The sequence below is a fragment of the Colletotrichum lupini genome, chromosome 10 (assembly GCF_023278565.1).
Source record: "Colletotrichum lupini chromosome 10, complete sequence".
Taxonomy (NCBI): domain Eukaryota; kingdom Fungi; phylum Ascomycota; class Sordariomycetes; order Glomerellales; family Glomerellaceae; genus Colletotrichum; species Colletotrichum lupini.
In genome coordinates this window covers 1,824,135-1,839,720 of record NC_064673.1, presented here as the reverse complement: position 1 = coordinate 1,839,720, position 15,586 = coordinate 1,824,135, and the positions used below count along the sequence as shown (strand labels likewise).

Sequence of the window (15,586 nt, the reverse complement as noted above, 5' to 3'; positions counted from 1 at the left end):
TCGTTCTGATGCTTCTAGAATGGTCCTTCCGCGGCATACTGTGCTCCTTCTCAACTACATCCCGCGCTTACAACGGGTCCCTTCACCTCACTGTGGCCCCGTGTAAGTGGCAGACGGAACACTGTCGTTGCTCATTTCATGATATCCCAAGAGTTTATCGCACTGCCGCGCTTCTCTCACTCACCGGCACTACGTACCTTGTCTTCTTGCCCACCCCAGCAACCCTCTCGCAAGTTAATCACACACTCACCTCAACATCGTGATCTTTCATCTCACACGAAAGCTCGTCATTTCCCTTTATAAACCATTATCAGCCCTCCATGAACGGCAGGCTACTCATACAAATCCTATTTGCCCGCTGAAGTCAGCAATCATGGACGACATCATCGCCCTTTCCAAAACCCTCACCCTCAACCCCAGAAACCACAACCAACCACTAACACCCTTGGACGACGACCAGATCCCACCCCTCAAAACCCTCACCCTCAAATCCAGGCCCCTAGCAAGCCATGCTCTCACCTTCTCCTGCGACGCCGAACTCGCCGTCGCCGCAGACGACTCAATCCACGTCTTCCTCCCCGAGTTCCCGACCCCAGAAGAACCGAACGCCAAGCAGGATCCATCCAAAGACGACAAGGAAGATTCCCAGGCTACAGCACCAGCAGATGAAGACCCCGCAGGCGTAGCAGCAGCAGCCCTCGCCGCCGCCGCCGCAGACGCCAAAGACGGCGAAAAGCTCTACCGCCAACAGTTCTACACCTTCCAGCTCCGCATCCCCACCTCCCGCAAACCCGACCCGCGCATGAACGCCGCGCTCTTCGCCGCCCGAGGCCTCCCCGTCCCCTCCTACGACGACGACTGGGCCGCCGGTGAAGCCGCTGCCGGCGGCCCCGGGGAAGCAGCAGTCCCGGACCCCTCCTCCGCATTCGAGGGCGTCGGGTCGGGCACGGTAACAGGCTACGGCGCCTCGCTGAACCAAGTCGTGGCGATAGAATGGTCCCCCGGAAACTTAGGCCGGAATCTGAGGGCGGTGTTGACCGTGATGCTGACCAACGGCGCGCTCCTCGTCATCGGCGAGGGAAGCGGGAGCGGAGGCGGTAGGACCAGCCACGGCCCCGTCGACCTCGGCGCGCGGATGAGGAATTTTCGGGACTGGCGGATTTTATGGGGCGTCGGCGCGAATCTGCCGCTGCCGGACCCGGATGCCGAGGAGGGCGGCGACGAGGGGGCGCATCTGCCGCGTGATAAGGTGAGGTCGTTTGCGTGGGCGAGGATGGTTGGGACGGGGCAGGCGCTGCTTGCGTACGCGACGGATCTGGAGGAGGTTGTGGTGTTGAGCGCGCAGTATTACCTCCCCAACGAGATGGATGACGCGTCGGATGCTGGGTCGTATGTGTGGGAGGTGGAGGAGGTTGCGAGGTTTGATGGACGGGGACCGCATCCTAGCTTGGGCGTGAGTTCTCACTCTTCTTCCCTCCCCTTTCACGATGTCCCAGAAAATTTCCACCCCTGAAGTCATGTTTGCTAATGCTACATAGGTCCTGGACCCTGATTACATCCCCTACACCTCAGCCTTCTCCCTAAAATGGAGTCCCTGGTTACACTCAGGCGACACCCGAACCGCCATCCTGTCCTACTGCGCGAGAAACTACGTCGGCTTCCGCCGCATCACGATCCCCGCGGACTGGAAGCGCGGCGCGGCCGTCGAGATCGCCGTCGAGGAGTCGGACGTCACGGGCATCTGCACGAACCTGCTCTCCGACGCCTTTGTTGAGTGGGAGGACGCCGTGTGGGACCGGGGCGACGTCAAAGTCTGCAGGGGCGTAATCGCGTCCCCGTTCAAGGCTTTACCGTTCCAGGTGGCGCTGAACGGGCCCGAGGGCACGGCCAAGGAGCCTCATGGGACGGGGGTTTGCAAGACGACGTTTCCGGAGGATACGACGTCCCTGGACGCTACGAATCCGATTACGAGTAGGGTTCTCCCCTTCTTACAGACGTTTATCACCGCAGTAAAGCTTACAATGTCGATAACCCAGGCTTGATAATCCACCCCCCAAACCTTTCCAAACAAACCAAAGCCCCAGGCTACTCCCTCATCCGCCTTTCCGCCACAGCCACAAACGATAATTGGTTCCAGCAAAGCACCGCCGACGGCGCCGCCTCGCCCTCCCCAGATTCCCTCCCCAAATGGGCCGAAACGATCTCCTCGACCGTCAAGCTCTCTGTTCCCGTCACCATGCTCGGCCGCGGCGGTGGCGCCGGAGCGGGTGCCGTAGGCGGGGATGGCGAATCCGTTGCTTCAGGAGATGATTCAGACTCAGAGGACGACGACGACGATTTCGATTTGCCCGAGGACGCGGGCGAGCAGATTCATCCGCACCGCGTGCGCATGTGGGGTATGACGATGACGCCTGCGGGCGGGATGAGCGCCGTGTTAGTGTCGCAGCATAGTACGCAGAAGCCGGAGAAGACCGTCAAGACCAAGGTCATGTTTGGGGGACGGGTCGGACATGGGGCTGTGACTGCGGTGACAACGGCGGCAGGTGAAGGCGATGAGATGGATGTTGACGGAGGGGACGACAGTGGTAGGGCGAGCCGATTGCGGTACTGGGAGAAGCAGAGCACCGAGGCCAAGATGTGGGATTGGATGTATGCCGGCGGACCTGCTGTTCCCGGAACGCTGTGGGCTGGTATCGGAGACGAGGCGAGGGCGAGGGATGATAACTCGTTGAAGAAGAGGTTTGAGGAGGTCAAGAGGAAGCAGACATGTGTGTTTTGTCATGCTTCTCTTGTTGACGAGGGGAAGGAGTCGATTTGCGAAAAAGGGCATATCTTTGGTGAGTCTTGCTTCAATATCTGTCTCAGGGGGTTCGTTCTCAACTAACGTTGACAATAGCTACCTGTGCGTCAACCGGCCTCGCAATCCTCGCGCCTGGCATCTCGAGAGCTTGTGCTGTTTGTGGTCTGCGGTGTCTTGTGGCTAAGGAGGTGGTCAAGATTGCACAGGAGCACATGGGCCCGGATGCCAAGGTCGATGCGTCTGAGGAGGCGTGTGGTGGGTGTGGCGGCAAGTTCGTGGTGTAGACAGGGGAAGCGCGCTTCTTACGATACCAAGGGAGACCGATGTCCAAATAGAGGTAACCGGTGTAAACAAACTCCAGCCTCGCTGTATCATTGAGACCCAGAAAGACGGGATGTTCTCCTTGGACCCGCGTGACCCTAGCCAGCTAGCTACCCTGGAGGCATCTCTGGGTTCACGTCAAGCCTCACAATGACACATTGAGACGGTTAGGCGAAAAAGGGAAAGGCTGAAAGTAGAAAAAAAGAGTCACTATTCCATGATTCGAACTCGGAACCTTCAAAAATAGAAAGCCACCGGGGTCAATTACCTAGCGCTGAGGTCGGGAGAGGGCATCAGTCCCAACTATTACGCCAAAGGCATCTCCTCATCCGATGGGTGACAGTTTTAGCAATCTTCTGACTTATAGATCATACCCGGTGACTGTATGGCCGGCCCCTTCTGTAAAGTACCTAAGGCAGGCAGGTGCTTCCCGTCTCTTCCTCCTTCCTCCTTCCCGTCTCATCCACATCCACACACGATACGTACCTACCTTACCTTTCTGACCCTTCATCCGATAACCTTCCCACCACCCGAATACACGAAAGGCCTTCATATACCCCCCCAAGTCCATTCTCGTCACCAGCCAGCAGGCGCCCTCCTAGGTCGGGGGGTCAGGTCAAACTGGCTGGGTGGTGGAGTGGTTTGTGGTCAACGATTAGAATCGCCAACCAGCCTACTCGACGACAGGCTTAGCGCATACGAGTATTCACGAGTTCGAGTCCCGGAATGAACACCTTAAAATCGACAATTTCCCAGCATGAGCACCAAGAGATGTAGCCCCCAGTCCAGCACCGGGGGGGTGAACTCTTTTTAGTTTTGGCATTGGATTTTTGGTTGGGCACTATCATAGGTAGGCAAGGGGGCTGGCATTGTGACAGGTTTAAACTTGGGCGCTTTTCTCTATAACGATCCGGGAAAATGATGATTTTCATAATTATACTGTGGTATTTTCGTACGTTTTGATGCGACTGTATTAAGATCTGAGTGTTGGTCAAGTTCGTCTGCGGTTGCCCATATTCTCCCAGAACTCCTGATGAATCTCAATTTCCAACGACCTCCTGGCTCGAAATCTAAACGCCTGACTGACATTGTTGAATCTTACAACAGTGTCATTCAAAAGGCAGCTTAGTGAAGGAAGTTGATGGGCATACGAGTTGAGTGCTTCAAAGGGGGGAGGCTGTGCCATAGTTGTCGAAGCAGTTGAGAGCGCCATTGTCGCCAAGCCAAATCCTATTAGCTTCACAGAGGGGGAAACGCCCGCGTGAGTCGATGATTGAGAATTTTCGGAGAACAGCATCACTTACAGAGATTGATTCGAGCAAACAAGGTTCCGCTTTCGGCGCTCTCCAAATAGCAGCCCAGCAAAATATCTCCCTTCTTCTCACCTTCCTTCGGGGGCGGAGGGATTGTTAACGCGCAATTGGTGCCATTGTGATTGCCACTACTCATGTTTGATCTCGCGTCAGCAAAAATAGGAACTCATCGTCTCAAGAAGCATATCAAAAGACTGCCAGAATTTGGGCATGGGAGTGACTCGACTTCTTTAGCCAAAAAAGGCCTTTGGCATTGCTGACAATACACTTCCTGAGATCGAGCGTAGTGGCCACCCTTTCTCCTTCTTTTGCTCCCTTCTTCCTGTTGGGGCAGTCCGCCGAGAGAACACTTGACGTTCTTCTATCATCGACGTTCGTGACCTGTTTATTCAGGTCGAAGTTGATGCAATCCTTCTGCATGCAATCGGAGTGTTCGGGGCAATCCGGTCCGGCTGCGGCAGCGAAGCCGACGAAGGCGAGGCCAGCGATGATATTGTAGACCTTCATAATTTCTATGGGAGATTACGGTCAGTCAGGCGATAAAACAAGAAGTCGTAAGAGTCTGACGAGTCCTTTTGGATTAGATTTAGAAGTTGGATGACGGGATGGGGACAAGATCGTCTTAGAGGGTGCTGCAAGGTATTAAATACTGGTTTTCTAAGTTCTGATGGCATCGCCATGTATCACGCGTGACCAACCGGTGAGAAAATCAAGAGCAGGTTGGTCGTGAACAGAGGGTGCGCAAGAACAAACAACAGGTGACGATGAGCGGCCCCCGCGAGCTTGGGGTCGGCCTGAGCAGCATTAGCATGAGTGAGTAGCCAAAGGAAAGCTGAGTGCTGCTAGAAGCATTCAGCGTTGGCACTCTCCAGTACAAGGCAGTCTGTCGTTCTGGACAGTCCATTACAAGATGATGAGTCGTTGCCCATGTTAGTTTGATCGGGCAACGACAGCATAGTCTTTCTGATGTTCGCTACCACTCGTACCTGGACTGTCCTTCCCTGGCAAGCAGCGCTGAAGATGATGGAATACGCGCGCGTCTATTCTTTTGAGCAAACTGGGAGTTTCCCAAGCTCAGAGCTTGTTCACACACAAAGAAGTCATGTTGAACAGCTGTCCTGCAGCTTGTTCGTTGGAAGTCTATAATTAGCCGCTCGCCAACAAGAAGGCTCGTTTCGCGGCGACTGTTTCTTTGTCTTGGAATGTGTTGCTTGGGTTGCTTCTAGAGCTCCATTCTTTCAATCTACATATACTGCATCTTACGATTTGGGACTGAAAAAGACTATCACTCGAACATTATTCGATGTTCCGCAATGGTAGCTAGCAAATATGCAGCCCTCGGATACCCTTGGCAGCTACTCTCTCGACATCAGCCTCATACTTCAATCATGAAGTCTCTGGGAATCCACTGTGTTGATTGATATGTGAAATTTTCGACTTGACCCAACGGAAAAGAGTTCACCTGGGCCCCACAAAGGATTGCAATGTCTAGATATAGCTTAGTACTGAGGGTGCATAAACCGACCCCCAATCTCGTGATAAAGCCATGCTTTCCCTACGACGCAACAATCTTCCAAGGACTGCGCGAGAACCGGTTCTCCGGATCATACTTGCCCTTCAACTCTACCAACCTCCTCGCATTCTCCCCAAACCCTTCCTTGACACCCACATCGCTGCTAGCATAGTTGTTGTACTGTCCCACACCGCCCCTCTCACCAGTGTGATTCTCCCCTTTAATCTTTGCCGCCAAAGCCCGGTTCCAGCCCCTGATCATGCCGTCCTTGGCTGGGTCCGTCCAGCAAGTCAAGACCATGCAGTCAAAGTACGTCCCGCGGTTCGAGTACGCCGTCGCCCCAAACGGCACGCTCATCACCTTGTCCTTCTTGTAGATTTCCACAGCTAGGATACTCCCCCGCATGTCGTTACCGTTGGCGGTCTCCTCGTCGACGCGAGAGTAGAATTCCCTGCTCATCTCTTCCCACTTGGCTAGCTCAAAAGGCGCGGTGATGTTCGTCCCGCCCATCAGCCGTCGTGCGCCTGGGCCCTGGAGCTCATCAAGTATCGTATTGGCTGTCGGATAGTCCATCTCAGTCGCCATGTTCACCAGCGGTCCGACATCGAGGAGCCCCTTGAAGATACCCTCCGTCGCCTCTTCCGCCGTACCATTATGGAACGGCTGCACAATAATCATAGGCTTCGCATCAGGCCCCGGCGGACCATAAGCAAACCCCATAATAACAAACTGCCTTCCATCCATCTTCTCCACAAACTCATTCGCCCAGGTAATCAACGCAGGCAGCTGAGAGTTGGCAAACATCAAAGCCCCATACCATACCTTCCCCTGGGGAAATACCTCGGAAGTAAACCTCGTCACAACCCCAAAACTTGCGCCAGCCCCACGAAGCGCCCAAAACAAGTCCGCATTCGCCGTCTCGGACGCAGTAACAATCGACCCATCCGCAAGAACAACCTCCACTTCAACAAGACAATCGACCGCGAGGCCGTGAAGCCCGCTCAACAGCCCCTGTCCGCCGCCGAGCACGAGTCCGCCGACGCCCGTGTGCGATACCGTGCCGCCGACGGTCGCGAGGCCGTGCTTCCAGGCCGCGGCGTCGACGTCCTTCCAGGCGCAGCCGCCGCCGTAGGTGACGAGGCGTTTTGCGGGGTCGACTGTCACGTCGCGGAGGTGGGATGCTAGGTGGATTACCATCCCGCCGTCTGAGGATGAGGTTCCTGCGGTGGAGTGGCCTCCACCGCTGGTGGTGAAGGGGATGTCGTGTTTTGTGGCGAAGCGGATTGCTGCTGAGACGTCGTGGGCTGACTTTGGCTTGACGACTATGCCCTGTGAAGGTTTCAGAGGTGTTCTGTCCGTGCTGGACCGAAAGGGAGTTGGGGTGAAGGGCTTACCGCTGGCTTGATGCAGACGATGGACCATCGCACGAGGCTTTCTTCGTATCCCTCATCGCCGGGCAGGAGAACCTCGCCGTTGATGTCTGCCCTCAAGGCCGGTACTTCTTGTTGCCACGATGCCATATTTCCTGTTTGTGATGGTGGATGGAGAAGTAGGTGAAGTGTGTTCTACCAGTATCTTGAAGAGTTGTGGTTGATTTAAGTGTAAGATGTTCTCAGCACTTTGTGCAACAGATGGGTCTAACGATGCCGATCACCTCCAAAGTTCCTCGTTCCCACCCGATTAGGCAGAGAACGAGAAACACAAACACCATGAATCAGCCTGATTCTGTCAAACCATTGGATGCAGTGTCAAGCAAGCCACGAACGCTCGCCTGTCAGCACTAAAAAGGGAACTAAATGGATCCTTTGTGAGAGGTATATTAGTAAGCCTGTGGACAGAGAGATGTCGTTCGCTTGCACTTGCACGAGCTTGGCTTGCGCCAATGGTCCTTGTATGGAGGATGTACTAGACAGACAGATGTCCCGATCTGAGAGCTAAATCCTAGAGTCAACCCCCCAAGATTAGAAGATCTGTCCGATCAGGCTACTTGAGAAGCGCGGGTGTAAGTCAGGAGCGTTCGGTACGGGAGCGAGTTAAAGTTTAAGAGACTCTTGAAGTTCTTGCAATAGAGCGACAGCTGTCCATGGCATTTAGCAATATCACCCATATCCTGGAATGCTGGCCTTCATACCAATCTTCCACATGTTACGTCGATAATAGTGATGTTGTTACTTCTTTGCACTGATTTTGTAGCCAATGTATCGTATCGTCAATCAAGCTTGTCTGATATCAGCAACCTAAATCTCAGCCAAACTCTCCCCCTTCACATTCACAATCCTCACCTTTCCCCCACCACGACTCCCAGAAACAACAACAGCCTCATCCACGACCCCCTCCGCATCCCACCCGAAATCAACAACCCCGCCGCCCCGGATCCGCAACCCCTTCACGCTCCCGCCGCCCCACTTCGCCGGGATAGCGGGCCCGAGGACCACCGTCCTCACCTCCTCCTTCCCGTCTCCCCGGGACCCGGCGGCAGCATACGGCAGCGGCAAATCCACGACAAGCATACTCAACACCGCACCACTCAACCCGAAATTCGCATCAATCTGGAACGGCGCCCCCGTACCAGAATACATACTCAGCCCGTTCTGCGCAAAATTGACGTCAATCGCGTACCGGAGCTGGTCGTAGGCTCTTTCCGTGTCGTTCAACCGCGCCCAGCACGCCGCCCGCCAGACTTTGGCCCAACCTGCATTTGCGTCGGGGGCGTTGCCCCGCCCGCGAGAGATGAGCGTCTCTCGGACAGCAGACTGGATCGTCGCGTTGGAAGCGTAGCCGTCTAAGAAGGAAGAGATGGAGGCACCCGGGTACCAACCCGTCAGATGGGATAAGTGCCGATGCGTAGACGGTTTATCAGAGTTATACGGCGCCGACTCGGGGAGTTTCCATTCCTTGAGGCCGCCCCATGTCGCGACGTGGACGCCTTTATCCAATTTCGCGAGGGACTCGGAGACGGAGTCCAGGAACGTCTGATCCTCGGCAGAAGCAGAGGGGAGGACGGACGCCCCGAGGAGGACGTACTCAAAGACCTGGTGGATCATCTGGTGGTAGTGCGCGCAGCCGAACGTCGTGGGGCCGGTCTCCGGGCTGTTGCAGGGGTTGACTACCAGCGTTCCGTCGCGGGAGAAGGCGTCGTCTTGGAGCTGGGTGAGCCAGAAGGCGGCGACGCCCTTGATGAGGGGGTAGCCTTGGGAGGCGAACCAGGTTGCGTCGCGGGTGTAGTCGTAGGCGTCGAAGACGTGTTGCATCATCCAGGCTGCTGCTGCTGGGTCTTTGGTGGTGTTAGTTCGGTTCAAGTCTGCTATATGGGGAGGGAGAGGAAGAAAAAGAAAAGGGGGGAGGGGGGATAGCAACTTACAGTTCGCCCACTCCGCGCCCTCCTTCAAAGCAGTATGTCCAAACACATTCATCTCATTATGCACAACCCACCCACTGGCATTATATATCAACCTCGCCGTCTCCGTGCCCCTCGGAACCCACGTATCCTCCATATAATCCCACAGCGCCCCCTGCGTCGCCTCCCCCAACCCCGTCTGGTCCGCGTGCCAGTAGTTCATCTGCAGGTTAATATTGGCGTGGTAATCCGCGCTCCACGCGGGCCAGAGCTGCTCCGTCCAGCGGCCCTGGAGGTTGGCAGGTAAGGAATTTGCGCGGGAGGAGGCGATGAGGAGGTGGCGGCCGTAGTCGAAGAGGAGGGCTTCAAGAAAGGGATCGCCGCCGTTGGGTGCGGTGGAGTCGTAGGAGGCGATGAGCTGGGAGGTCTCTGCTGTGGTGGAGGAGTTGAGGGGGTCCGGGAGGGCGAGGGTGAAGGCGGATTGGAGGGTTTGGTAGTCTGCGATGTGGGAGGATAGGAGGTCGGAGAAGGACTTTGAGGAGGCGGACGTGGAGATGGATTCGATTTTGGGGCCTGGGTCTGCGCCTTTGAAGGAGTAGAAGGAGGCTGCGTTGCCTTTCTTTTGGTCGTAGTTCGTTTCGGCGCTGATGATTACCGTAAGGGTAGTTTGGCCTGGTGAGGGTGTCACTTTGAAGAGGCCAGAGGACGTGCAGTTCGTGACGGCGGCGGATGAGGACTCGGAGGTGAGCTTCGCGATGGAGTCAAACTTCATGCCCTCGAGCGGGCCGAGCTGCGTGACGCCGGTGAAGCGAACGTGGTCCGCGCCGCAAGTTACATTATAGGTATCTGCCTCAACGAGCTGGTTCTCGAGACCTATCGTGACGGCGGGCAAGGTCGTTGTGCCATTGCTTGCGGCAGAAGAGGTGGCGGCGACGTGGTACACGCATACTTGATCCGGGTACGAGCAGAGATTGGTGATTTCGTAGTCTGCCGCGTTTGCAGTGAACGTCGTCGTGTGGACGCCTGTCGTGAGATCGAGGGTGCGTTTGTACGAGGTGTAGTTGCCCACGCCGTCGATCGTGACTGTCAGGTTCGCGAGAACGCGGTTGCCACCGTAGTTTGCTCCTGAGCCGAGGATGGCTGAGACGTCTTTGTTATTGAGCGTTAGAAACACGGCCCTGGCTTGGTTCTCAAACGAGGTTCTGTCTTTACCTCCGGTCCCATTCTCGAAGATGAATGAGCGGATTTCAGGAAGAGCGTCGTACTTTGGCTCTGTAGGGTTACCGCCCGTGTAGTTCTGAGAGGAATCACCTTTAGTAAGATGTTTACTTCTCATTCGACGATTTCGAAGACTCACCGAGGCCTCAAAGGGTCCGCCAGCCCATAGAGAGTCAATATTCAGATTGACCTTCTCCGCATGAGGCGGACCAAACGGAATCGCTAGAAGCGTGTCAACATCATGGTCACGGATGAAGATGGTAGACTCTCAAGTCTAGACTCTAGACTCACCCCCAAGTTTGCCATTGCCAATAGGATACCCAGTCTTGAGCAAATACGTATCCGAACTCGAATCTCCGTACGTCGCAGGGCTCGAAGACCAGAGAGACCGAGCCTCACATACCGCGAAGCTGGCGCACAGAGCCAGCGCTGGGCTCGACGTAACCTTCATCGTAAATAACAACTTGACGTTCGGGTCCAACTTAACCTACACAGCTCTCCATGACTGAGACTGGCCTTGGCCTTCTTTTAAAAAGGCCATTGACCAATCCAACCCCGCATTTGAACCATTACATCAATACCACCGAGATCTCACGTGGCTGCGTAGTAAACAGCAACATCACCTCACTTCATCTCGGGGAACGCGGTTGCGTGAGGTGAAGCGGGGAGTAGCCTTGGTGTGGGGTTCGATCTGCCTGGTGCGCGCATGCATACCCGTTGTCCGCGATTTCCCTCCAATGAGGATGTAAGTTCTCAATGATGTGCAGGTTGCAGTTTTGCTCCGCTTTCTTTCTTTCTGTGCCTGGCTCAGTCGCAGTGATCTCCTTACTACGTGACTTGGCAAATCTATTATGCTTTGGGGTATCCGGTGAAGGGGGTGGTTGACCGACCCCGATTCGGGCCGTTGGGGGAAATCGCTTGCTGCGTGGTGAACTGCGGGGTTGCGAGCCGAGAACAGGAATCTTGGCGCGGACTGCTCCGGGACCCCAAGCTAGACATGGGCTGAGCGATGGAGTTGCGTGGCGAGTGCACAAGTTGCCTAGAGGCAGTGAGTGTTTCCGCAGTGTTGTGATATTGCTCTGTTTTAACCCTTCAGTCCTGCTAGACTGTGCGGGTTTCTATCTCGTATGAGCTAGGCATCGCTGGACCTCAAGCCAAGCTGGGTCGAGGATGCAAAACTTGGCTCACGAAAGAGAAGCACATAGATGAAGAGCCGATCTAGTAGTTGACTTCAACTTAGGTTTTAATGGTCTATAGACCACAGCAACTGATTCTAACTGAAATTCGAATTTTCAAGTGGGGAGGGAGGGAAGGGGTGAGAGCTGCATACTTCCGCAGTCAAACCTGACCAGGGCATTCCTCGTTAATCTTGGAAGCATGCAGGCGGGATGATCGTACCGGACTCGATACATTAGAGATCTACTACCCGTCTGGCATGGGCGACCGTACCGAATATCGACATCATCCCACCGGCTGACTGAGGTCCAAAGTAGGATGGCAGGTTCCACCAAACGTAACATATTCAAGTCGGACGAGCTGTCAAACAGCTAGTATCTACTAACCAACAGAAAAGTGCTCAAATTGTTGGGACTTTTCTTCATGATCATGAGTCTCATCTACCTTCCAACCTCAATGAAGAATAGGCACAGGACCAACACAGAAACGTTCTGGTGAGAGCATGTAGGCTTGAACTTGGTTGTCATTTCTTTTCGAGTACTCTCCATCTGGCAGCATGTACATGCCGATAGACTCATGTACCTCACTCTCGTCTCATCACTCTGTTTCCTTCACTCGCACACACATATCCCCCCCTCCTCCGTGGCTTGCAAAGCCCGTGGTCTCGGTAAATACCCAAAAGGGGCGGATTCAATGTACAGTTCCTCCAAGGAATCCCGCACGTTTGGTCTTATATGTACACATCAAGAAAAGGGCGACCCTTCCTGAAGAAAAACAAGACATTATATGAATAGAAAAATTGGCACACACGCTCGAACAAAGTTTTGATGAAATGAAAAATGGTCGTAACAGAACAGTTGGCTGGCTTAGCCGGCAACACCAGTGGCGGGGTACCCTATTCGTTTTTGTCAGTATTTGTTCTTGTAATGAAATCCGCAGCGAGTATGACTTACACCATGAGCATGTTGCGATGATGGCATACAGACAAATGAGCTGCAGCCCCTCGAGCCAATGACTCTTGCCGTCGGCAATCAGGTAGTTGACCAGAAGAACGGCGACGAACAAAACAGCAACCTGGAAAAGGTCGAAGCTGAGCGTCATGGCATCGTTGCCCATCCCCCAGCCGATGATGATCAACAACGGAATCAGGAACAGCGCAACCTGCATAGACGAACCGACGGCGACACCAATGGCGAGATCCATCTTGTCCTTGATAGCGACAGTGACAGCAGTGGCGTGCTCGGCGGCGTTACCAACAATGGGCAAGAGAATGAGACCGACAAACTCCTCGCTGATGCCGCCCTCCTTGGTGACGTAATCGATGGAGCTGACCATGGCTTCGGCGCAGAAGGCGATGAGAACAGTGGCGCCGGTGAGAGTGCCGACGGCGACCAAGAAATGCAACTGGGGCTCCTCCTCTTCGTCCTCTTCTTCCTCGTGACGCTGCATCATCATACGGCTCAGCTCCTGTCTCTCGTTCTCATTCTCTCCGCGGACACCGGTCTGAGCCATGCGCGCTCCAGTGCCGGCCAATCCGCGAGCGAGAGCGCCCTCCTTTAAGCCGCCGCGGCTCCAGGGCTTGGCGGCGACCTTTTGTGACTCCTCGTTGAAGACAGAGTTGTGCGTCTTGAGCTGGAAGAACAGGTACGAGGCGTAGATAATGAGCAAAATGATGGCTGTGCCACGGGAGAGAGCGGCGACATGGACGGTGTTATCGGTGCCGTCGTTCTTGTCAAAGACGGTGGGGACGATGACGGAGGCAACTGCGAGAGCCAAGAGTGAGGCGGCGGTCTGGGCAACGGTGGTGTTGAAGTATTGCTCGGGTCGGTTGATTCCGCCAAAGAAGAAGCAGAAGCCCATGACGAGCAACAGGTTGGAGAGAATGGAGCCAATAAGTGACGTCTGCACAATCAAAACCTTTCCTTCGGCCAAGGCGAGAATGGCGACAATGAGTTCGACGGCGTTTCCGAAAGTTGCGTTGAGAAGACCTCCCAATGTCTCACCCGTCCTCAGTGCGATTTCTTCGGTTGCGAAGCCCAGCATGGCTGCTAATGGGATGATGGCGATGAAGTTGACGACGAATACAGCAATCTTGTTGACAGAGGAGACGTAGCTGATGGCGATACCGGCGGGTGCTGCCAAGATCAAAATGTTGATGTATGAGCTGAGCAGGGTTCTTTGAAGCTGGTTGGCGACGGTGAATGGCGTTTTCGGCTGGACGTGCCGAATCAGACCGGACTTCTGCTTCTTGGCTTTGGGCCTCTCCTCCTCATCTTGCGGCAAATCTTCGCCTTGTGCGTTTTCCGTCTTTCGATTCCTTACTCCACCATCCTCGGGCTTGTTCTCAAACATTGTGTCGCCGCTGCCGCTTCCTGTTCCTGATCTCGTTTCCTTGCCCAAACTGTTGCGTACTGTCTCGGAATCTCTGGGTGCGGGCTCGCTCTGGACGTGATGTATCGCCTCGTCGGTTTCCCTCTCTTCCGCGGGCACCTCGCGCTGTGCCTCGAGATTGGCGCCATCCCAGGTGGATCGTTTACCGGGTTGGTTCTCCCATGATACGTGACGGAATGGGTTCCATGTTTGCTCCTGACTCCGGCGGCTGAGGCCGTGAGCTTTGCGTTTGATATCGAAGTGGTTGACTGAGCCGATGAGTGACGGCATGGTCAGTTATGTGTTTGCGGCGGGCTGAGCGCTGACGCTTTGTGATTGACGAGTGGAAAGGTGAGGTAGGAAACAAATTGGTTAGGTGAGGTGAGGTATGGTAACGGGAAATGGTTCGTTAAGTGAAATAGGGTAATGACGTGAAACTAGCTGTGTGGAGTGCAGGTGGGAATGATTTGTGGAGGCGACGGAGAGAACGGGGATGGATAGTGGTGTGGATGAGAGACAACTGCTCGAGGTCACACTTGACACTCGGGGGTTGCACAGGCAATTGGCGGGAGAGGGATGAGACTAGAGTGGTAGTCTAGAAGATAGTCTCCCACCTGCGAGTGGAAAGGGATGGGAATTGGAGGTAAGGGGCGGGGGGATAGAAACAACAATAACAACAGTAGTCCGTCGAGAAGAGAAACAAATTAACAGAGCGATGATATGGGAAACGGAATGAGAGTGTGTAATGTGTTTTGCGAGTGTTCCTTTGGGCTGCTATCCTGCCAAGAAAGACGATGCAACGGTGACTGGGGGCAAGATGGGGGGATAGGGGACGGGGGTAGGCGGGTAATGAATGGGATTTCGGTCTTTTGGCTCAAAGTGAAGACTTAGGTAATAAGGGAAGAAAGGTACTCACAGGTGTTCATGCTGTGCTGTGCCGTGCCGCGCCTGGAGGTGACGACGGCTATTCGGATGGTGGATACGAATGTATTCGTAAGGTAAAGGTGGTGTGTTGGTGACTTGGGTGTTGGTGGAGTGCTTGGGCTTGTGCTTTTTGTGGCAAAGATCAGATCGCTTCAGATCAGCGCCCAGATGTTGAGACGAAACGCGAACCGAGCTGTGAGTCGGGGTTCTTGTAGTGGCCTTGTTCCGGGGTTCCTCGTTAGGTTGGATGGATATGTCAATATTGAAATGCTGGATGAGAGAAGATATCGACAATGATATTGTTGTTGTTGGTCTTTCTTATGGCGCAGATGAGAGCTTTGCGCTTTGGAACTAGATGATCAACTGTGGCGCGAGAGAGAGGCCTCCTTGGCGCAAGTCTTCCGCGTCTGGGGGCCGGGGTGCCGGAGATGAGACGGGTCCAGTCCGATAGACGGTCGGTACTTTGGGTCAAATGTGAAGGGATTGCAAAATCTGCCAAGCCAATCACTTGTAACCGCAGAGAAGACGCGCAAGCCAAGACCGGTTGCCGCCGCTATAGAGAAGAACGGTGCAGCACTGCAAAGAGCAGGAGAGCCTAACTGACGACAACGACT

The 15,586-nt window shown here is 54.7% G+C and overlaps 6 protein-coding genes across 6 annotated transcripts; 1 reads left to right on the top strand and 5 right to left on the bottom strand.

Annotated features, from left to right (window-relative positions):
• Positions 1 to 373: 373 nt before the first annotated feature.
• CLUP02_17718 (uncharacterized protein) lies at positions 374 to 3,275 on the top strand (the record flags this gene model as incomplete). The annotated part of the gene is made up of 5 exons (XM_049296624.1): positions 374 to 1,453; positions 1,539 to 1,942; positions 2,011 to 2,837; positions 2,897 to 3,059; positions 3,116 to 3,275. The coding sequence occupies 5 exons, from the start codon at positions 374 to 376 to the stop codon at positions 3,273 to 3,275; spliced, it is 2,634 nt and encodes an 877-aa protein (XP_049137848.1).
• A 1,009-nt stretch (positions 3,276 to 4,284) lies between these two features.
• Positions 4,285 to 4,570, bottom strand: CLUP02_17717 (uncharacterized protein; the record flags this gene model as incomplete). Its single annotated transcript, XM_049296623.1, has 2 exons — positions 4,285 to 4,358; positions 4,426 to 4,570. The coding sequence occupies 2 exons, from the start codon at positions 4,568 to 4,570 to the stop codon at positions 4,285 to 4,287; spliced, it is 219 nt and encodes a 72-aa protein (XP_049137847.1).
• A 50-nt stretch (positions 4,571 to 4,620) lies between these two features.
• CLUP02_17716 (uncharacterized protein) lies at positions 4,621 to 4,941 on the bottom strand (the record flags this gene model as incomplete). The annotated part of the gene is made up of 1 exon (XM_049296622.1): positions 4,621 to 4,941. The coding sequence occupies one exon, from the start codon at positions 4,939 to 4,941 to the stop codon at positions 4,621 to 4,623; it is 321 nt and encodes a 106-aa protein (XP_049137846.1).
• A 1,048-nt stretch (positions 4,942 to 5,989) lies between these two features.
• On the bottom strand, positions 5,990 to 7,467 carry CLUP02_17715 (uncharacterized protein; the record flags this gene model as incomplete). Its single annotated transcript, XM_049296621.1, has 2 exons — positions 5,990 to 7,276; positions 7,342 to 7,467. 2 exons carry the CDS (start codon positions 7,465 to 7,467, stop codon positions 5,990 to 5,992), a joined length of 1,413 nt encoding a protein of 470 aa, XP_049137845.1.
• A 717-nt stretch (positions 7,468 to 8,184) lies between these two features.
• Positions 8,185 to 10,953, bottom strand: CLUP02_17714 (uncharacterized protein; the record flags this gene model as incomplete). The annotated part of the gene is made up of 4 exons (XM_049296620.1): positions 8,185 to 9,221; positions 9,309 to 10,581; positions 10,642 to 10,724; positions 10,794 to 10,953. The coding sequence occupies 4 exons, from the start codon at positions 10,951 to 10,953 to the stop codon at positions 8,185 to 8,187; spliced, it is 2,553 nt and encodes an 850-aa protein (XP_049137844.1).
• Positions 10,954 to 12,544: 1,591 nt separating this feature from the next.
• On the bottom strand, positions 12,545 to 14,339 carry CLUP02_17713 (calcium/proton exchanger; the record flags this gene model as incomplete). Its single annotated transcript, XM_049296619.1, has 2 exons — positions 12,545 to 12,573; positions 12,632 to 14,339. 2 exons carry the CDS (start codon positions 14,337 to 14,339, stop codon positions 12,545 to 12,547), a joined length of 1,737 nt encoding a protein of 578 aa, XP_049137843.1.
• Positions 14,340 to 15,586: the final 1,247 nt, after the last annotated feature.